The sequence below is a fragment of the Taurulus bubalis genome (assembly GCF_910589615.1).
Source record: "Taurulus bubalis genome assembly, chromosome: 6".
Taxonomy (NCBI): domain Eukaryota; kingdom Metazoa; phylum Chordata; class Actinopteri; order Perciformes; family Cottidae; genus Taurulus; species Taurulus bubalis.
In genome coordinates, this window is record NC_136594.1 from 12,472,779 (window position 1) to 12,494,358 (window position 21,580).

At 40.2% G+C, this 21,580-nt stretch overlaps 1 protein-coding gene across 4 annotated transcripts in view; it reads right to left on the bottom strand.

The window, feature by feature from the left end:
- Positions 1–596: 596 nt before the first annotated feature.
- The window catches only part of ctnna2 (catenin (cadherin-associated protein), alpha 2), a gene marked incomplete at its 5' end in the record, with an annotated part of 275,443 nt that continues 254,459 nt past the window's right edge, over positions 597–21,580 (bottom strand). For 3 of the 4 annotated variants that reach the window (XM_079220174.1, XM_079220173.1, XM_079220172.1), the window contains 5 exons: positions 597–1,669; positions 3,210–3,344; positions 10,808–10,913; positions 12,290–12,471; positions 18,604–18,717. In XM_079220174.1, coding sequence (XP_079076300.1) covers positions 1,382–1,669; positions 3,210–3,344; positions 10,808–10,913; positions 12,290–12,471; positions 18,604–18,717 — 825 coding nt within the window. In that variant the 3' untranslated portion in view covers positions 597–1,381. The remainder of the gene's footprint in view (positions 1,670–3,209; positions 3,345–10,807; positions 10,914–12,289; positions 12,472–18,603; positions 18,718–21,580) is intronic. The other variant, XM_079220175.1, reaches the window with a different exon arrangement.

The window sequence follows — 21,580 nt, forward strand, 5'->3', positions numbered from 1 at the left end:
TGTTTGTACCAAATTGTGTGGATGTTAAAATATTTCACTGGAAAAAAGTAAACATTAAACCTTTTTGTGGTGCCCGAGAAAAAGTAAAAAATAACCAAATTAAGTAGAATGAATCCTCTGGAGATCATAATATCTGTACAAAAACATTTTGGCAATTCATCTGATAGTTGTTGAGTCTAAACCAAAGAGTCGACATTGCCGTTACCATAGGATAAAAAGGTATTGTGCACGTCAAAATGACTTGTGTTGAAAAGCGTGGCAGACCGTGTGCAGAACATGGTAAAATATCACAAAGATGGCAGAAACAGTGCTGACCTAAGACCAATTATCACAGTGAAGTAATGGAACTTGTCCTGTGACCCTGAATCAATATGCCTTTTCTTGTAAGCTTTTAATACTCATTGATTTTTTTTCTTCCCTGGAATCTTTTCATCTGGGGGTCTTGCATGGACATCTCCAATGATGATGTCGGATCCTTTAGATTAATAAAAGGCATCGCTGCTGTAATACTAACACACATATTGATAGCTACTGACAGTAAGAAAGACACGTGAAACCATGAGGATCAAGTTGAGGATTTATTAGAGAAGGGTGAATATAAAGGTACTGTATGCAGGGATTTCTATTCTCTGAGCAAACCACAACTAGTCAAACCTCTCTGTCTATATTTATACGCTACACAACTTCCAATCAAGGTCATAATAGTTAGTGATGTAATAATTAAATAAATTGAATTTAAAAAGGCAATACAATAGACCATAAGTGTGCTTTGGAAAAAAACACTATATGGATTATTATTATAGTCATCAGGAACAAGGAAACTACTTGGATGCCAACACTTCCAGGTATCTTAAACATAAATAATTCCTAGCACTACAGGTTACATTCAAATTGAAAAAGAAAATATCTAGAGGGATAATACCAACATTGACATATTCCCTTCAGAATAACTCCTTAGTCTCCATTCAGACAGTTTAAATGTGTATACAAGCAGCCAGTCAGTAGCAAGTTAAAGATATAGCTATATCAACTGCCACTTTATTTTTTTTTAATTGCCACTATTCCTCCTCTGATATGTTTCTTTTTTTAACTCCCATATTTTCAAAAGTACTTGTGTTTGGCTCTCACATATTAAGCTACATTAAGATCGATAAATAGTGTTGGGTGTGTGCCGGCTTCCTGTCGGCCATGAGGCCCACAGTTTTCCCAGGAGCTGTAGGTTGGCGATTTAATATGTACTGAAGTCCTCCTGAGGTGTCACCAAGCACACACAGGAAAAACAGAGGTGGGTTAACACAATGTAAAAAGGAACTTTTTCTTCAACTTGTCACCGTCATGTTTTGATGTTTTCCTTGGGTGAGCATTACTTTTTTGTTGTTGCTTAGAACGAGTCCATGGCCTTGAATTCACTGAGGGCCTGGACAGGGGAGATGTGTTTCTTCTGGGAGCCTCGTCGCACACGCGTCTGGCACTCCTCAGGCTTCTCCCTCTTTACCAGAGGCTTCTTCTCAGGGGCCTTCATGCGCCAAGACACCACGGGCGAGTTAACGGCTGCTGTTCCGTACACCTTCTGGTACTTGGTGGATGCTACGTAAGATGCCTTTACAGTCAGCACCACTGCGTTCATTAGGTTCTTGGCTGCTTGGATCAGGGAAGTAGCACTATCCAGCTACAAGGGGCAAAGACAGTTGGAGAGAAGAAAGAGATAAAGACTTAGGGTCGAGCCATAAAAGTCTGGAAGGAGAAAAAGTGACTTGACTTCAAAAGCACTTTCATGTACTCACCAAGAATATAAGGACATATTAGCTACATCCAAAATAGTAGGAGGTCTGTGAGGAAAACTGTCAATTAAGCCGAATTAAAACATGGCCTTCGCTATGTGACATCTTATTTTAGCAGATCTTAATTAGCAGAGACAGGGGTCAGGTGTACCTCTGTCTCCGTCTGTTTTGTTTGGCTGACATTTAAGGGTCGGCGGCCAGTGGGCCTCCTCCTACCCCACACTGGGACAAGTCAACTGTTTAGATTTAATGAGCGTGGATTCCAGCTGGCCACCATGAAAAGGTTAAAATCTCAGCAGGGCTTGCATATCTCATGTGAGACAAATTATAATAGAGTCCTGAGAAATCAGGAACTGTATCAAAACAAGACACAAGGAAGTCATGTTTTACTTTAATTAGAGGAATAAATAATACTAAAGCAGTTAATAAGAAAGTCAAAAACAGTAGGAATGCACCAATGCCCTTTTTTTTTATCTCCTTATAGAAAATCCCAAACTTCAACAGTGTGTTCAACAGTGTGCTCTACTGCATGGCTGTTTTTCACTTTTTCCCTGATTGTTTAAGAGTTTGTTTTGTACAGTTTTTCCTTCTCTGAATTGAGGGTCGAAGGAGAGAGGGTATTGTAAAAGCCCTCTCAGGCAAAGTTGTGATTTGTTTTTTTGTGCTATTGACATTAAATACAAAGTTATATCTGATCATTTTGATAATGTGAGTATCTGAGCACACACTGATTAGGTATATGAGACCGGGACAACACAACATTTAGATAAAATACATGCATGCACACTCACAATTATGATGACATGAGCCATTAACAGTTCACTACAAGATTATTTTGTTTTTTAAAGGAAAAACATCTCACATCTGACTAACTTTACCTTTATTTAAATCAAAAAGTATTTATTGGCTTTATGAATATATTAAATCCATCTTAGATAATAAAGTATTGGCTTTGCAGATGGATTTTTTTCATATTTAACCAAAAGTATACTGGAGAGTTGAGCGGAGACAATTCTAGTTAAACTATAATATATTGCTGTAAACTGAATATGGTTTCAGTAAAACTGAGAGCTTGAAATGGAGAATGTGCCACACATGTCAAAGACAAGCAGTATGGGATAATTGACTAATGGGAATTTGATAATATGATTCATGAAGCATGAAAAATACAAATGGAAAAAAAGGCCTGTAATGCATCTTTCTAGTATTTTAAGATGGTAATCGGTCTGAAATAATTGCATCAGTCTTATTCTGCTTGACCCTTCATCTGGTCTTCCAATCCTCATCATGACCATTAGCTAAAAAGTTAGCCCACCCGCATGCAGAGCATGGAACATGTTTTAGGTCAAGTGATTCAAGCTTAAAAGTCTATCGAGAGCATCAACGATAGTGAAGCTGACCATGCACTGTTCTTATGGATCGACTTACCCCGGACACGATGAGCTCTCCACCCAGATTCTGAACCTCAGCTTTCACCTTGCTGCAAATGTTGAGCTGATGGCAGTACAGGGCAATTCTCTGCAGGTAGGCCAGTAGATCCTGTTTGCACGCTGAATCAGGGCACTGCACGGAAAAGAGGCACAAGGAAACACATTGTCAAAACACAGGAAGATAATAACAGCCATAAGTGAGCACGGTTCTTTACAGAGCAGCTAAACGTGGTGCGACACACTTTTAAGGCCGAGGCAGATATTTGTATTATGTCTCATCACTCTGACATTTAGTATATTTTCTAACAGCCATTTTGTGCATGACAATAGTCCAATTATGTTATACAAAAATAAAGCATATGATTATTGTTATTAATGTACAAATTGGGTGGTTGAGGCTACTGTGCAATATCTGCTGTTTAATGATTTGCCTAGTGATGGTAGTTTGGAGCACATCTTAACATCATTATGAAATGCATATAACATTGAGGGATTACATTACACATTCTACTTACATATCCTTTCTGTCAATAGATTTTTGTTTGCTTTTACACTATGTAATTAGTTAATAATAATCAGTTAATAATTTAATCTACAGTCAGCAGTTAAATCAGATTAAGGGCATCATCAGCATACATTTCACATTCAGAATTCACCCAAAGACACTTAAATGTTATGGCAGAGAGTAAGTGAAGGGATTTTTTGACACAGCCAAAGAGAATTCAAATGGACTGAAATAACTGAAAAAATAGATCAGAATTGGGTCAAATATATAAAAACAATAAATGAAAAATGTAAATCAGAATTCATAACCCATCCAGGATGAGTTGATAACAAACATGTAATTGATTTGTGTTGAGCCACAAAGTCTCAACTCTGTCCAGGAGTCTATGGTTTAGGAGTTACAGTCCAAAATGCAAACTAGCATAATGACGTTTCTCTTCCCTTTTTTGGTAAAATGTTTCTTATTTTGAGCACTACAACCAAACTTAATCCAGCAGGTCCGTGTTTAGTTTAGTTTAAAACTGGATCATGATGCTCAAAGAGCCAATGGTTGACTAACTGACAGAAAGAATATATAATTATATCATGACAGACCACAAAGCCATCAAAGCAGCAAATTTGTCACTGAGCCAAATAATTTGGAGGAATAAAGGTTCTTGGCTTTATTTCAGGCAAATTGGCAACAACTATAGATGCTTACTACAGATCTGCCATCTGGTTTTAAATGGTGTATGCTTTTCCCAAATATGTTTGAGATGTGAATTCGCTCCCAAATTGGATTGTTTTAGGAATCATTGTCTCTGATGTTGCAGCCATTTTAAAGCAGAGAACCAAGAACACCAGTCCTCACAAAAACAGCACGGTTCCAGCATTTTGTGTCGCTAATTACATTTCTCTTTACTAAGCCTGCAAAATGTTGTTCAACATTTTTTTTTTTTTTCAATGCTCGTCTAGTGCGAGCTTGAGTTTCAAAGACAAGTTGAGTTTCACTGCAGGGTGTCAAACTCATTTCAAATTCATTTCACATGAAACAAGTTTGTCACAGCATGTTGCCCAAGAAGAAAACAGATCAATCAGCAATGAGTGGACATAATACTTTGAGACGCATAAAGCCTTGCTTCCCCAGCAGCCACGCTTTCTATGCATCCCTCTTCTCCTTCTCTTGCCAAAGTCTTGGCCTGGACCGGCTTGCTTTTTTTTTGCCACTTCACCAGCGAATAGGACCAATAATACAGTGCAGCAAATGGACCAACAGGGAGTACGAGGACAGCCTTTTAAAGACTCCTACTATCACACAGTTTGCCCCTATTATTCCATCTGGAAGCCTTCCAGGAGTCAGCTATGGCCCACTAAGCTCCCAGTGGGTTAACAACACTGCATCAGCTGCTTAAACACTGTGAGCATCATTTTGTAGCAACACCTTCCTTCTAGCCATTAATATTAAACGTTCCTAACTAGGACATTCAGCAGCACTGTGCGGGGAAATACACAGCTCATTTCCTTGTCTTGTGGGCTCGAGTAGAAGGGGATGGAAAGTTAAACACGGAGAAGTGATATCAGGATACCCACTCCAGGACCGCGCTAATGGCGGGCCATTTTCTCTATTCTATGAGAAAAGGCCCCTCTTGCTAAGACACATCGTATTGATTGGCCACAAGTGCCCTTCACACAGTCTTTTCAAATGGAATATGTTTATTTCTTTAACCTACAAATATAATTGCAAAGAGTAATTCAAGACACAATTTACATTTACAGTTATGACCATTATCAGAGCAGGACTTTGAACAAAACTGCCACCGGCATCCAGCCTCCTCTCAGTCATTGCTACTGAGTGCAGACTGGGGAAGAGAAAGTAGCTCATGGAGCAGCCAGTAAGGCAGAGGGAAGCGTCTCCCTTGGCATTATTTCTGCACTGCCAGTCCTGGCTAGCATCACTGCTAACTGCACTTCACAATGCTGGCATAAGAACACACAGACGCTGCTTCACCAAGCGGGTTTGATGCAGACATGACACAATTGTTTCCGTATTGTACAGTTGACTAACAGTACATTTCTTCCACAGATTCCCATGTGATATAAATAAATCTTATGGCTCATAACTTTGCCACTTTGAAGCTCTCTCTCTCTCTCTCTCTCTCTCTCTCTCTCTCTCTCTCTCTCTCTCTCTCTCTGTGTGAAACAGCTTTCATTACAGACTAGTTTGTTTCTGCGGGACTTTACTCAGCCTTTCTGAAACTCTCTCTAACCCGAGTCAGTGCTCCTCTCAGCATTTCAGGAATAATTTTGTTCAGTCCAGCAGAGAAACTGCTGGGAATTTTTTGTTTTTCCGCATACTTGAATGAAACGTGTTCCTGCTGGATAATTTAGGAAGATGATGTGAACTCTGGTGCTGAGATGAGGGCGACTTGCTATCAGAGTGTGGCAGTCTGTCAAAACACAAGTCACACCTCACACTGATGCTGCATTCATAATCAGGCTGAGACTGACCTTTCCAGTGTAAAAAATAGGGTATGTTATTTCAATGTCTGCCCGTTTGCTGTTTATGTTTAATTATGGCACTTGTCTGTATGATACATATTTATGTTTCATTACAAACTTAATAGTATTTGTTTGAGAAGCAGAAGAACGATATGAAGACATATTCAAATAGAGCATGTTACACACAGTTATGAAAAATGCCTTCCAGCTGACTGGACAAGTAAAGTCCCTCTGATGGTAAGCTGTCATCTTTCAGTGACTTCAAGAAAGCTGGTCATCTTTCTATTTACTCATTCAGTTTCTGGCATCTCCATCAAAGATTGGGCACTACTACTGTGTTCTCATACATATGGAAACCACTCATTATGTTTAAGTGACACACAAATTCATTTCTTTTCTTCTGTTGTATTCAACAACCTGGCATATATCAAATAGAATTGAAAATGGCACGTGGAACACCAGCGACTAACATAATATAACAAAGGTGACCTGATGTTCCCGTTTATGTAAATCTATCAAACATCGCCTTCTTTCTTATTCCATTTGAATCTGTAATCTGCTATATTAGCATTACATTAGAAGCTGTGACTGCAATCTGTCATGTTACAACATACAAATCGGTACACAGTCAACGTGATGTGAGAGCATGGAAAATTGATTTGCTCTTGCTTAAGTTTGCATTGAAAGGCATGAGGCGGTGGAACACTGATATATCATGACAGATATTAGATTAAAGCAGAGAAAATATTTTTCAGAAAAGCTCACAATTTTGAGATGCAAGATTTTCACTTAGCGACATTGACTTTTGAAGACATTTCTAACTCCTCTCGAGCCAGCTCCCGCTAACTGTAGTTTTTGTTTTAACAGAGAAGCTTTTTAATTACACATCAGTCACACTTGGTTACACTGCTGTCAGTAAAGGCGACAGCAGTTTTGCTCTTGTTGTTCTGCATTCAATGCGACAGTTCAGACGTTACAACTAAAGTGAAACCTGGAAGTCTGAATACGTGCATGTGTTCAGCAGCATTTAGAAACAATAACTTGATATGCCTTCATTTATTTCAGTATTTAAACACAATGCAAACGCACAAAAGTATTTCTTAAATGTCAAGGCAAGAAAGTAAGGGAGGAAAGGGAAATTAAAATCACAGTTAAGGGATAAAGCTGGACATAAATAGACTTCTGTTACCATCAACAAAAGACCAAAATCAACAATAAATTGATCCAACAAATATGTATTGTGTTGCCACAGCTTCATATCATGTCTGTCATGTTCATTGAATGTGCTGTAATTCTGTTACGTTGTTCATTCTGTACACGTGATCCTCCTCTCTTGCTCTCCCGAACGGTTCTTCCTTTTTTCCCTCTGAAAGTTTTTTTTTCAAATTTCTGGGGACTTTTTCCTGATCCGATGTGAGGTCACGGGACAGGGATGTCGTATGTGTACAGATTGTAAAGCCCTCCGAGGCAACTTATTGCACTTTCCATTTTTGTCCCAAAACTACTGAAAACACATCAGTGAGCCACGTAGTTGCACTGGATGACATGTTTCTTCATCACAATCAACATTGCTACTGTAGTATATTTTGAGTCAATGCCTCATACAGCGTCCTGCTGCCGTAATAAACTGGACTGGGTTAAGAACACTGAAGCCCTCTACAAGAAAGACCGGGGTCGTCTCTATGTTCTGAGGAGGCTGAGGTCCTTCAACATCCGCTGGACAATGCTGAGGATGTTAAATGAGTCAGTGCTGTCCAGTTAGCTGTTGTGTTCTGGGGCAACAGCGTGCGTGTCAGACACTCTGAGTCAATAGACTGGCCCTTGGACTTATTTCACCCCATCATTTCTGATTACTCCTATGTGTATTAACGATTCACTGCATAAGAATCGTATAATCATTCAATTGTGCAATACTCTGCCATTAATCATACATTTAATTCATTTTCATTAATATTATTTGCACATATTGTGTTTCTCATTCTCATTCCTTGTTATTTGCCTGTATTCTCTGCATATACTGTGTTATATATTATGTACGTGATTTACATTCTACATCGGAATAGATGTGAATAATGTTTGCACAGCTGTTCTCTGCTACCTAGCTGGTGTCTGTCGGACGCATACTTAAAGAATGAAGCAGAGTAAGGAAAATGGAGTGGGGGAAATAGAGTAGAAAAAAGGCATTGCTGGAGTGAAATGGGGTGAGTTGCCTCAAGGGGTTTATCTACGTCAAGTGCTGTGCTTAAATGACTATGAAAGAGCTCGCCGTCCTTCTAGCGTTCCACGCAGAATTGCCTTCTGCTTCACACTTGTTCATCAATGGGTCTGATGTGGAGTCATGGCGACAAGGTTTGCTACTTAAGGGACCTGTCGGAAAGCAGTGGAGCGGCCTTTATTCTTACTGTCAAGCCACAGCGCTCATGACAAACACAGGTTATGTACCACAATGTGTGAATGCAAAATACTTGTCTTCTTCGATGGAATAAAGGCAAATAATCAGGTTATGTTATTTATTGTGTTATTCCAATAATATGCTCCATAAAAGCAAACTCATGCTGTTTTAACTTTTAATAACTCAATCCATTCACTGAATGCCAAACAGATGCGCCAAATACCTCACATGAAAACACTTTTATAATATTACATGTTGGAAATGAAAATGTCCTCAAGCCCATCTTTATTTCCTGAACACAGTCCTGATGTCTCTGGAAGTGTAACAGACGGCTTTGAATATTCAGTAAACACTGGTCTAGGAACCATTTAAGTGAGAATTAAAAAATGCAAGCCACCTGCTCTATTCATTACAGCAACTGTTGATTCAGACACAGGCTCTGCCAGAGATTCGCCATGTGACAGATTTTCTCCCACCTAAACCCTGTTAAACACTGATTATCACTTGGCAGCCTACAAGCCAAGGAACAAATACATAAGCACAAAAGTGCAAGTTCATGCTTACTTTGTCATTTCTGCCCCGGATCCTGCTCGAAACAACATACACAAGCAGTGACGCAGACTGAGACCAGAATCCTCAGACAAATCTTCTCACACGTTGCCCATATATTGTTATTAAGTCACATATTGTCACAATATGGCTCTGGGTAAAGGAAATACAGAGCAGGAGGCAGAAACGACCTCTTCACCATGGTATTCTGTGTGTGTTTTGATCCAACCCAGAACCTAATTAAATCATATCACCTGAATGAATGTGAGAATAATGCCTTTACAGGATAGTGATGAAGGCGTGGGCCACTGCAGCAAGGATTCATTCTTAAATAGTATGCACCGAATTGGTTGAGCTCGGAAATCTAGCAGGAGATCTAAAAAATTAACAAGTGTTCATCTTTTGGTTCAGAACCGGATCTTTGTCCACATTCAGAAACTTCTAACACTGAATGATTCATTCTAGATGGAAATTAAATATTTTAAAATGTTCTTCTGTTCAAGCGTCCATTATTAATATTTTTACAACAATGTATCAAATAACTACATGGAATGTGAGGGGTCACTTCTGTAATAATGAACCTGACGGCAGTTTCCTGCAACTTTATGGAACATTTCAGCGACTGACACTAATAGTTTTATTAATACTATTGTTTCCGCTTACAGCAGACAGACAAAAAAACTTGACTGTACCGGCCAAGCACCAAACGGCAGACAGACAAAGGAGTTAGTGGCCAAACAAAGCTCCGTATCAGCTGGATGTGTGAATAAGCCACTGTTTGGCGACACATTTTCTCTGTTAAACTTTTAAGGTGATATCATAAGGTGCGTTATGTTAATGATGTCTTTACAGCTTGTTGCACTACCCCAAGGTAGCAACAAAAAACAATAAATGCAGGTTTGAAATAACAACATCTTGAGGACTGTGCAGCTGTTGGTGGTCATGTGTGGGCCGCCTCATGCCAGCTCCAGGACCTAAGAAATATTTATAGTTCTACATTTTGACATGAACTCATTTCCTCAGCTAAGCAGCACAAGAAAGAGGCTCAGCATGTGATACTGAAACCAACAATAATTATTTCAAGAGTTTGCTAGCTACCAGCAGTTGCAATTACAATGACAACAGGCTGCCTTAATAAATCAATGAGTCCTGGCCTAAGTTTATTCTCACTGCTTATTAGAGACAGACGAAATGAAGAAGAACATTATGCATTACCTGGAGTGCTGCCTTCTGAAACACCTCCCACTTAATTTGCTGTATGCACACATACACAGCGTGCACACCACTTTCTTTTCACTCCTGTCTTCCCTCGGCACAGCACTGATTGATTAGATATTGAAAATGGTCTGTCAGCGTGTTTTAGAGAAGTAGTCATCTGATAATGAATGCAACACCTCGGTGGGAAGCTAATTATATTAGAGACACAACTTGGTTCTGCTGTCTTGCTCGCTCAGTGTTGGCCCCATTGGGAGACAAATGCATGCGGTAACACAGCCCACAGCTCCAGCTGGGCTTGTCAATGCCCACATTAAAGATTTCCAATGGCCATGCCCACTTACTCCAAATCAAAATTTGCTCAGCCGCCAGCTACTATGACACAGGCAAAGACAGTCTCAGACTGATAGAAGGTGTAATGATAAAAATGACAGCAGCAGAGACAGTTGTCAATCTACCTGATCTGCAACCGCACGGGCCAATTTGTCCATCCTGGAACCTGCCTCTGCAATCTTCTTAGCCGCGTTGATCACATCTGAGGAGTTCTTCAGGGGGCCTTTGCCTCTGGGAAAATTCAAGGAGCGAAAAAGAAGGGAAAAGTTAATGTGGGTGGAGTTGTGGAGGCATAAGGCTTGCCGAGCTTCCCCATTAAAGACAGCCCTACATTAGCAGCTCATCTGCTGTCGCTGGCAGGAGGAATTGAGACATTACAATAAACCAACAATACACAATTTCCCAGTTAACGGATGTAACAAATACAGTATGAAGTGTACAATACAGTCCCTTATGATGTATAGTATAATTGTGCTTTGAATCACAAAGAAACTAAATGGCTCTGTTTTTAACAGCGAAACAAGAGAATGTTCAAAGCAGTTACAGTAGGAAATACACCAGGAGAGGGAAATAATGGCCAACCACTGAGCCTTTGTTCTGTGTTTATTTTTTCTTGATTTGCCAGCATGGGGAAAGTTGTTGTGGTTAGATAAGTGTGTTTGTGTGTATAATGTCTTATTTTTAGTCAGCGCTAAGCTGAAATTTCTACTTTGTTTGTTAATGCCAATCTGAGTAACTGGGGTCAATGCCAAATAATAATGGTGCAGTCACAGCACCACAGCCATAATCACTCATGACTAATGACTCCTGGCTCAGATTTTTCTTTTCTTTTTGGTTTGTTCCACGCCATATACTGTTGGAGTGGTGCACAAATCCATACACAAGGCAGATAACCATCAGCTAGGCATTAGGGATTTCCCTGATATGTTGAGCCCAGATGGGAGCGATTGAGAGGAAAGCTGCTGGCTTTTGGTAAACATAAGCAACAAGATTGTAAATTCAAACAGATTATCTTATTACAGTATATCTTTGAATCACAGCATCGCTATGCAGTCTGAGTAAAACAAAGGTTGTCTGGGTCACTTTGCCTTTCACAAAACAGTCTGCAGCTCTGAGCATTGCAAAGGCAAGATTGTTTCTCAGGAATCCCACTTTTTTTGTTTGCTGCTCCGATATGATGAAAAATGGGGTTACTCCTAGTGACACTCACCCTCAGCTGAACATGACTTTTCAACTCATGCTTTTGATTCTATGGTGCAACATTTCTGTTCTTGTTCACTCTCACCACCCATTAACTTGTTTTCAGACACAGCAGGCAGCTGCTTGCTGTGAGACACTCTGATACCCTCTGTGCATTACCTACCCAGCACCAAACGGCAGAGAAACAAAGTCAAGGAATAGCTGGCGAACATAATGGGCATTTAGCAGTTACAGTAAAGAGACAGATATTTCCTTCTAAAGTTTGGATATGGGCTTGATGTTTAAGCAACAATTTGCTAACAAATTGGCAATATGAACTTAAAATGTGATTATACATCGGTGATCAAATTGTCCAAAATCAGTCATTGCAGGTTAAAATGTTCTGCTTTGTGCTTTGACTTTTCTACCTGGTGAAGTCCGTCATCTCCATCATGATCATACACATCTGCTTGGCCAGCACAATGATGTCATTGCCATTGTCATCCCACTTGGCCACTTCTGCATCCAGCTTGCACTTCTCCTGTCTGAAGCTCTCCACCTGCTCAGCAATCTTTGCCTTCTCCTCCTGGGGAAGCTGTGCCATGATAGCCTGCAGGCAACAAGGGAGCAAGGAAGAAACAAAAGCATTAGAGGAGGAGGAAGAGGCTGTTAGGGAGTAAATTTGAGCAGAATAAATTGGAGGGATTGCTTAGAATGAGGAAAAGCCAGAGGAGAAGAATTTAGGTAAAGGAGGGAGATAAGGTTGGGAAGGAGAGAGCGATAGGGAAATGAGGAAAGGGGCGAATAAGAAGAGGGATTAGTTAAGGAGGAAGAGAATAAAGGAAAGAATATAAAGGGAAGAGCTGTAGCCCCATTTGTTCTATTTTTCCTGTCCGGTCTACTTTTTAATCCGCCCTACAAAACTTGAACAGTAAGTTTGGAGTGTGACTATCCCTGCCCTTCTGAAACACTTCAAAATAAATTCATAAACTTTACATTTAATGACTGGACCTTTTCAAACCCCTTGACATCTTATATCCATAAAGAGCAAATTCATTTTTGCCTTCATTTTTTCTTCAGTGGCCTTTGGGGGCAGGTCCGAAATGGCATAAATCTTGTGTCAAGGTCAGAGGCTCAGTGAGAACCCGGTATTATTTTGGAGATAAATGTATAATTACCTTGCTTCTTATACCAGAGAATGAATAATGCATTTGTTAAACATTATGTCAGGGAGGTGAGATGGAAGGAAGAGCAACCTGGTTTCCATTAGGTCGATTCTATTGACTCGAGAGGGAGAGAGAGAGAAAACGAGTAGAGTAAAAAAAAAAAGAGAAGACAAGTCACCATTGTTTTTTAACCTCATCTATTATTGACTGTCCTCCAATAATTGCTATTCTCTTAATGAAATAATCTCCCTTGTCCTCCTTTTCCCTGTTCCTTATTCCCTCTCTCACAGCAAAGCTGGTGTGTGGGGGTGTGGGGTGAGCTCAGCGAGAAAGTGCGTCACTTTGCTCACGTCCCCTGCTAGATGTGTCGGGAGGAAATTGAAAACAAAAAATATAGATGACTTGTCCTTCTGAAATTCCTTGAAAATAAAATAAGCTGAAGCAGGAGAGGGCCCGCAAATGAAAGAGAGAGAAAAAATAAATTACAGACAGAAATTGAGAAGCATGGAGGCACAACTTTCTCATCAGAGGCCAACAGATGTGTCCATGAGCTGCGGCCTACTGATCACTGTGTAAGCGGAGTGATGCAAAGCTTTGATGGCGGTTAGCTTGAATAAAACCCGAACGGCATAAACAAATAAGCAAAACCAGCCCCCTCAAGCCAAGTGTACATAGATTTCCTCTGCTGCTGGTGCCAAGACACACAAACAACAGCGAGGCCGCGAATCCCATTATACCGCGTGTGGGGTGAAAACACTGCTTACATTTATAACAATACAAAGTTAATATGTATTTAGACCACACAATGAGGAATAATCTATTTAAAACAAACTGCTGATTCCAGCAGGGCAAACTTGTATCACTTTGCAGGTGTCGCTATGAATTATGGGTCGCACACAGTAGGCAGTGGCCTTAGGGACCCTACACCGCCGTTTATCTGATCTATAACAAAACAACTACTGTAAGTCTGCCCAGGCACAAGTCAAATATACCGCCATAAGTTAATTTACTAATCAGAGAGATCCCTAAATTAAGGACGCAGTTTTGGCTTTAGGCTAATGAGCACTAATGGGCTTTTATAAACACATTGTAACCAATAGTCCCCCTGCTTCTTTGAGTTTGACTTATATTATTTTAAAAATATTATTTATGCTATTGATTAAAACTATAACTTGTTTTTAGTTCAAATCAGTTCGAACTAGATAGGTGCACTTAGTAGAGTGCAGATATCCACTAGCTGTGTCTGCAGTGACCACTGCTATAATGATTGATTGAATGAATTTAACGGACAATTGGTTAACACTCCATCTGTATCTGTGTATCAAGCCTGTTTTTCACTGACACCTTTTAGTCTATTCATATGTCTGCACCAGCGCGCATCTCAGCTCTGTTTTACCAGCGTAACTGTGACTTAAAGCAAGCATTTACGCTTTAAGTCTATTTTCCGCCAATAAGCGTGTAAACATGAGGTTGATGCCCAGTAAAAAAGCATGGAAAAACTGTGTCCCATGTCGCATAGCAGCAGCTAAGTGGAAGCGATGCAGTCATTTGTGTGCGTAGTTCAATAAGCTGTTAGCCACATATCATAAAGTATAACAGTGAGCAAACTCTTTCCCCATAGACAGACACTCTACACAGTATGTTTTTCCCCCACTGTGTCTCTGGTCGTAGAGCAGTGCCTGGAGTTCGAAGATGCACTCAGCTGTAATATCAGTACGGGCTCATAAAGGCCACGGCAGGTTAAGAATAGTGAGTGAGGAGTCAGCAGGCTGTCAATAGCAGTATACAGTAACAGGAAGCAAAAGTGGGAGACACCGCAACCACGAGAGGCCCTTGAGCATGCAGTCATAACTGGCCACACAAAACATTATGCGGTTTACTGCAGCAGAATGTGAGATATGCCGTACACAGACACCGAGGTGCACACTCGCTCATGGACCAGATTGCACAAAATAAGGTATGAATATAAACTTGAATACAAAAGACATTTTAGTCCCGACACTTGCTGGGAGGTCGTGCTCTGGGTTTGTGGTTCTGGGTAACCAGTAGCTCCCTGGGTTATGGTTTGCTGATTCTATGCTCATGTTCAATCTAGCAAAAAGAAATGTAGGCAAAGCTGTACAATAATTGCTGCCTAATCAATATCCACACAGATGAGTGCACTGTGCCACCAAGCATGTCACTCTGACCACAGGACTCAAGGGTGAGCATTAGCATATCTTTGCTGCTTTTTTCTTTCCTGCACCCAACTGTTGAGACATCAATTATTCACTTATTTCTATAATTGCACCAAGCAGTTTGCCGCCAGTGTCAAAATGGTTGGTACACCATTGGGAAGATGTATAGTTATAGTTTGGCTAAATGCCATTGAAATGAGTAAGATAAAGAATGTAAACTAAATTAAGAATCAGAGTACTTCTAGATTTGAATATTTCTGTCAGGGCAATCAGATACGTTTCTTTCCCATTTCTGCACATAAGAGCTGTATTAAACCAAGATGAACTTCTCCCCCAAACAGCTAAAGAGAGCAAAAGGTCTCTTGAAACTAAACAATTTGTATTGGAAATTCCTTTTCTAAAATTAGAGATCAAGGGAGGTTGAGGAGAGAGTGAGGGATTTGGTTGGTATTCAAATTCACTCTGAACATGGTGTGACAAAAGAGAGAGAGTGTCGGGAAGGATGAGAGAGAGAGAGAGAGAGAGAGAGAGAGAGAGAGAGAGGGGTTCTGAACACAAAAGAAAGCTGCAGCACAGGGGTAAACACATGAGCCAATTGGGACGTCAGGGGAGCAGGAAGGCACTTGGTGAAGCCCCCCTCGCTCTCCTCCCTTGCTCTCTAGAATTCACTTATCCCTAAATCCCTTCCCCTACTTTACTGATAACAACAAGGAGCGGGCCTTGGGAGCTTAACATAGTGGCAAATCTGGCCGAGGGAGTGCTGTGCCAATACACTCTGCGACTCGGCTACGTCTGCAGGGATTAGAGCGCTTTCCGGGTTTCTTCACCGAGCGCAGCTTCTTGAAATGACTTTAATTTGTTTCATTTGAAATAAACTGCCCAGACACTCAGAGTTCAATTTTATGGATGACCTATCAACAGTGTTATCCAATCACTGTGTTAAGAGATGTTGGGTGTGCCTATGTGTGTCTGTGCATTATCCGTGGTTTGTTAAAGGAGGAGAGTTTGTGTCTGCATCTTCTAATAGAGAGAGACACTATGTACAGGCCTCCTTCCCCTGAGTGTTTTTCTGCCTTCTCCTTATGCATGTTTTCGCTAATAAATTAGCTTTACATATACGTATAATAGAAGTGACAAGTAGAGCACCGCAAAAGGCAAAACACTGGGAACAAAGCCTGCTAGGAGTGCCCTGGACTTGATTTGATTTATTTCTACACTGAGCAAGAGAGAGACAGTGAGATGAAGAAAGGGAGATGTTACGCCAGTGTCCTGTATGAGATACCGGCACACTGGAGGGACCTGGAGGGATCATGACTGTAAACCTTGGTGTGCTCATGCCAGCTCCTATGGAGAAAATGGATTACACTTTCTCTTGTCTGTTTGAATAGAAACACAGAGCACCAGTGTGCGCTTGGCATGACTGTGAAAGGACAGCAAGCTTTATCCTGACACGACAGGCTGAGGCCGACTGGGCAGATCACCAGAGGTTCAAGGCAAACACATCTTTTATGGATGTGCTTGCCTCCTGCGTGTGTAAATGTTTAGTCTCTGAGGGCATAACAGTGGCTATGAGAGGAAAAACAGGCTATACCTACCCATTAACTGTGTGAGAGACTTTGTCTGTATGCCAGATGTGTAGTATTTTGCACAAGAAAATGTATATTAAATGTATAAATGTAATGCAATACATTATCTTTAATATAGCGCATAGCCAGCTAACCAAGGCTGCATGAACAATCATTACATTCAGCCACCTCACCTTTTAATCACCCTTATATTACTTGTATTACAGCAACAAGTTATGACAAAGCAACATGCTGCGACTTCAAACTGTTCCCAAAAAGAGCTGCCCACTCAGAGCACAGTTGAGTGCCAGGAGAAGTAGTTGACAGTTTGTTGCTGTGAGGCTCCCTTGTGTGGCAACGCCTGTGCGTCTAAGCTCAGATGGCTCTGCAATGTTACGCTGCGGGAGGTTTAGTGGGAGGATACATACAACAAACTCAAAGCACTTCACACCCAGGACCCCCACAGTCATCCTGGAGCAGCTATTGTGCTCCCAAAGCATGGGTCTGTTCTTTTATTCATGGTTGGATTGCAGATTTGACAATGTAAAACTTTCACAAGTTTTTTTTACGTTTTGTAATCAATGAAACAAAAAATAAGTTGACTACTAAATAGTACTGCAAATTGAAATTGGCTCTAAATGACATTTTATCAATAAGGATATTGCGCAGTTCAATAGATTCAAGGGTTTTGCAGCTAAAGCCAGATTGCTCCGTTATGACCAGTACTGTACGGTGGCTAATGTTAGCTAATGCTAACCAACCTTGGTTGAATATTATTGTGTAAAACACACACACTCAGTTTGCTGACTTTATAATCCTTCTCCACTTCTGCTACGGTTACGCTACAATTTAGCGTTATTCATTATCCCATAATTGCTATTTGTGGCAACAGCGGCTGCTGTTCGCCAGCAGCTACAAGGTCTCACTATAAAGTACAGTGTTTTGATCTAGCCCCTAGGATGGAGGGATGCCTGTTTGCAGATCCCTAGCCTCTGAGTTAATTTTGGGGGGTTTTAACTACTATCAAAAGGCATCACAATTGGGGCTATAGCTAGTACACACTTAGTAGCAATAAACAGTTGTTTTGGTTGTATTTATTTTCCCCTTCTTTGTGCATTACCCCCGTGTGTGTGCAGACTGTGTAGAGACTCAGGCAGTATAATACAGGCCTGAGCCATAGGGAGAGGCATTGGGCCAAGTCATACTCCTGCCATCCACAATCCATTCAACATGCAACACACCAAAACAGCCCCAGTGTTGCTGAAGGGGAGCAAGCACTGATACCCTCTTAATGTTCTTTAAGCTGGGCCCAAGTGAAAAATAGCTAATATGCAACAAAGCCCAGACCATAGCGATTGTGACTGAATCCCTGGCACAGTACTATGCTGTATTTTGTCCTTTGTCTGGCATCAGAAGGGAATTGGGTAATTACCTCTTTGTTTGTGATTTCAATTTTACACCTGCCACCCCCGAATGGTGTTTATTTAAAAATAATCCCGCTTGTTAGGATAATTTTAATGGAGTTCCATGCTGTGTAAGTGGAACTAGTTGGCTGAATTAATTCCAGTATGGTCAGGAAACAGGGGTGGGTGTTGAGGTGGGATGCAACGCAACTTGCACCTCAGCCTACGACTGAGGCAATAACACTACAGTCACTTATATGATGCATTTGGGCTCGTTGCCCAGGCTGAACCCAAACTATATACATGTTGTCGTTTTCTGTATTCCTTCATGTCAGGTTGCATAACTAAGGCACATACAGTACGTTTTCAGCACACTGTGTGTGTGTGTGTGTGTGCGCGTGTGTATGTGTGTGGGGTGAACATCCACTCACCCGAGCACTCTGTCCAGCAATAAGCTGGTCATCTTCAGTCTGGACACTAGTCCTGCTGCGAGTATCATAGTCCTCCTGTTCAAAGTCAGAGTCATCTTCCAGCTCCTCTGGTGTCTGTTCGAAATACAAAGACAAATTCGGGCAAACAGTGAGAGAGATAGAAAATGAAAAAAATAAGAAAATCGTACGTCTCATGAATTGACAGTTGAAAAGAGCAATTTTGACTTCATGCTCCTCTGTGTGGGAATCCAGAGTAACAGACAGCATATGTTCCTGTGATGTTGTTCAGTATATAATGCCTCATCTAATATTTTAACTCAAACCAAACTCAGCATATGAGAGACAAAGATGTCACGGAAGAAAACGAGTCAGATCTTCATCATCTGAATAACAGACTTCCTCCTTTCACCCCAACACTTCTGTTAAATTAAATAACAAATGGTTGACACTCTTTGAAAATGCAGAAATGTGTAATTATAGGTACATTTCAAAATAATCAACATGTATGCAGTACATTTGGTGGGGAGGTAAAAAGATATATACAAGAAAGAAAAACCCAGTGGCAGCTTTAAGTGCCGTTTTAAATTGTCATTCAAACAATGCGATGGAATTTAGAGGTAACAATGAGTCAGTGTTTGACCACAGGATAATTAACAAATTCACAAATAACTATCAGAAGCAGCTGTAGTTCTATACACATTGCTGTTAAATATGAGTACTTCAAATAACAGTTACATTTTTGTGAATTAAAGTGGATCACTGTAAAACATAAAACACAATACGCTGAGTAACTTAACTTTAACTTTAGGGATACTTTATTGTTTTTGTCACCTGGTCTGTTGCAGAAATATTTGCTATTAGATTGCTTTAAACCCTTGAGAATAGTTCAACAGGTTTGTCAAGATACGACTTAAATATCACAGTAGGGCTAAATTACTTTAAAAAGGAATCATCTTAAATGCAACAATTCAGTATCATTGTATTTTTACACAGCTTGTTTCTGGAAAATAATCTTACAGAAATATATATTGTGTGTGTCTATGAATATGTATCATTAAACAATGCTATGTGTAAATTGTAATTGCTTAATGGAATTCTTTTAAGGTAATTACAGTCATTTGATTCATTATTATTTTTTATTCCAAAGAAAAAAAAGCAGAATCACAGGCGTCATGTAATGAACAAAATAAATCACTTTCCTTCACAAAGCTAAATAATTGGAAAAGCATTTGGAGCATGAATAATTTGTGGAAAAATAAGAATGAATATGCATTTCCGGTGTCTCACTAATTAAGACGAGTGGGTTAGCCAGCTAAATTCAACACAGGCTTGTTTATCTCATGCAGCTGGCTCGTTATATCACCATAGTAACCTATGTTGGATGGTTTACCTTCTGCAGAGCAGAATACGAGATCAAAACCTGTAAAGTAAAGGCGTGATTCCTACATGATGCTGACATTTAAAAAATGCCCTGTATTCACAGTGCAGTCACAGTTATCCTGTGAAGAGCACTGTGGGTCATTCTATTTACAGCTTGTAAGAATGTATCCTCTCCCAGATGAATAATTGTATCAGAGACATCATTTATGTTTTTCACAAAACTAGTGCTCATACTGGCTATAAGGCAGGATTTATACCAAACAATGGGTTGCTAGTAGACCATAATTAAGTACATTACTGTTTATTAACATAAGCTAGTAATTGTGATGAATGTAAATATATGTATACCTACTTTTCAAGCCTATTAATTTATCCTTATTTGATTATTTGAATGATCACAACTTTTGGATTTACTAGTTATGTGCCTGTATTCCTATTCAAACACAATAAATACAACATATTTTGCCTCTGTCTGTAGTGACATCATCTAGTGTCAAATTCAAGCACACTTGACAACCCTTCCCCTCTTTATGAGAATGTATTTATACTGTAGCTGGATTCCAAAATCCAGGATAACAGAGCCAGATGTTAACCAGCTGTGTGAGGCTGGTCATTCGTTTAATTGAGTGCAGTACAGATGCAGACACAGAGGGGTCCGGCAAAAACCCCACAATGTTTTTTCAACAAAAACGTTCCCCAGTAGATTGCTTTGCTATTGTAATTCTGCTGTTAACTTTGTGACCATCGAAGCAGAGGATGCAACATTTTTCATTGTGGTACTTTAAAAACCCCTGTATTATTAAAGTCAACCTTGGCGGATGGTATTTCATCGTCTCACTGCGACCTGAAACAACGTCACTCCTTCAATGTCGCCTCTTGCATTTCTGTAATGCTGTGCTACTTCATCTCTGAACTTCCAGTAAAGGTTGAACTTTCTGTTTGAGACTGGCTATAGGTTTGTAGGGCTGTATCCAGTACTTGCTACTCCATTACACTATTCCACTCTTTATATGTATGTGTGTGTGTGTGTGTGTTCATGGGTCCATAAAGTCCAGGACAAAACTAGGCTTTCGAGAACTTGTATTATAACTTCACTCTCTTCTCAAGACCTGCTTCCATTTTTAAACACTGTGGAGAATTGGTTTCTTAATCCAATCGACTCCGCATAAGATCTGTGCTGTAAAAATTCTAAAGGAGCCATTACTGGGCTTTAGTGAGAGAAAAACACAACAGATGCTTAAAATGTGTGCAAACTAAACTATTACACGTGGCACCGACATTTGCTATCTCTATGATGGAGTTAGACAACAGAGAAAGCAAGCATCTTCCAAGTTGTTTCCTCGGAAAGTAATTGAACTTGGATGGGATTATGAAGCCAGCTGGTCCCGGGCAGTTCAAAGCTGCCTGTTTTACATTATTTACCAACATCAAATTATTTTCCATAATTAGATTTTTTCCAGAGCTGCACTGGGAAACCTTCCAGCCTGCATAAAGTTGAATAAATGAATTACATAGAGAAGAGAGAAGGGCCAGTTGGGGTGAAAAATGCAGATACTGTAACATCAGGGTATGTGAGACAGTAGAGCTGTTGGTGTCA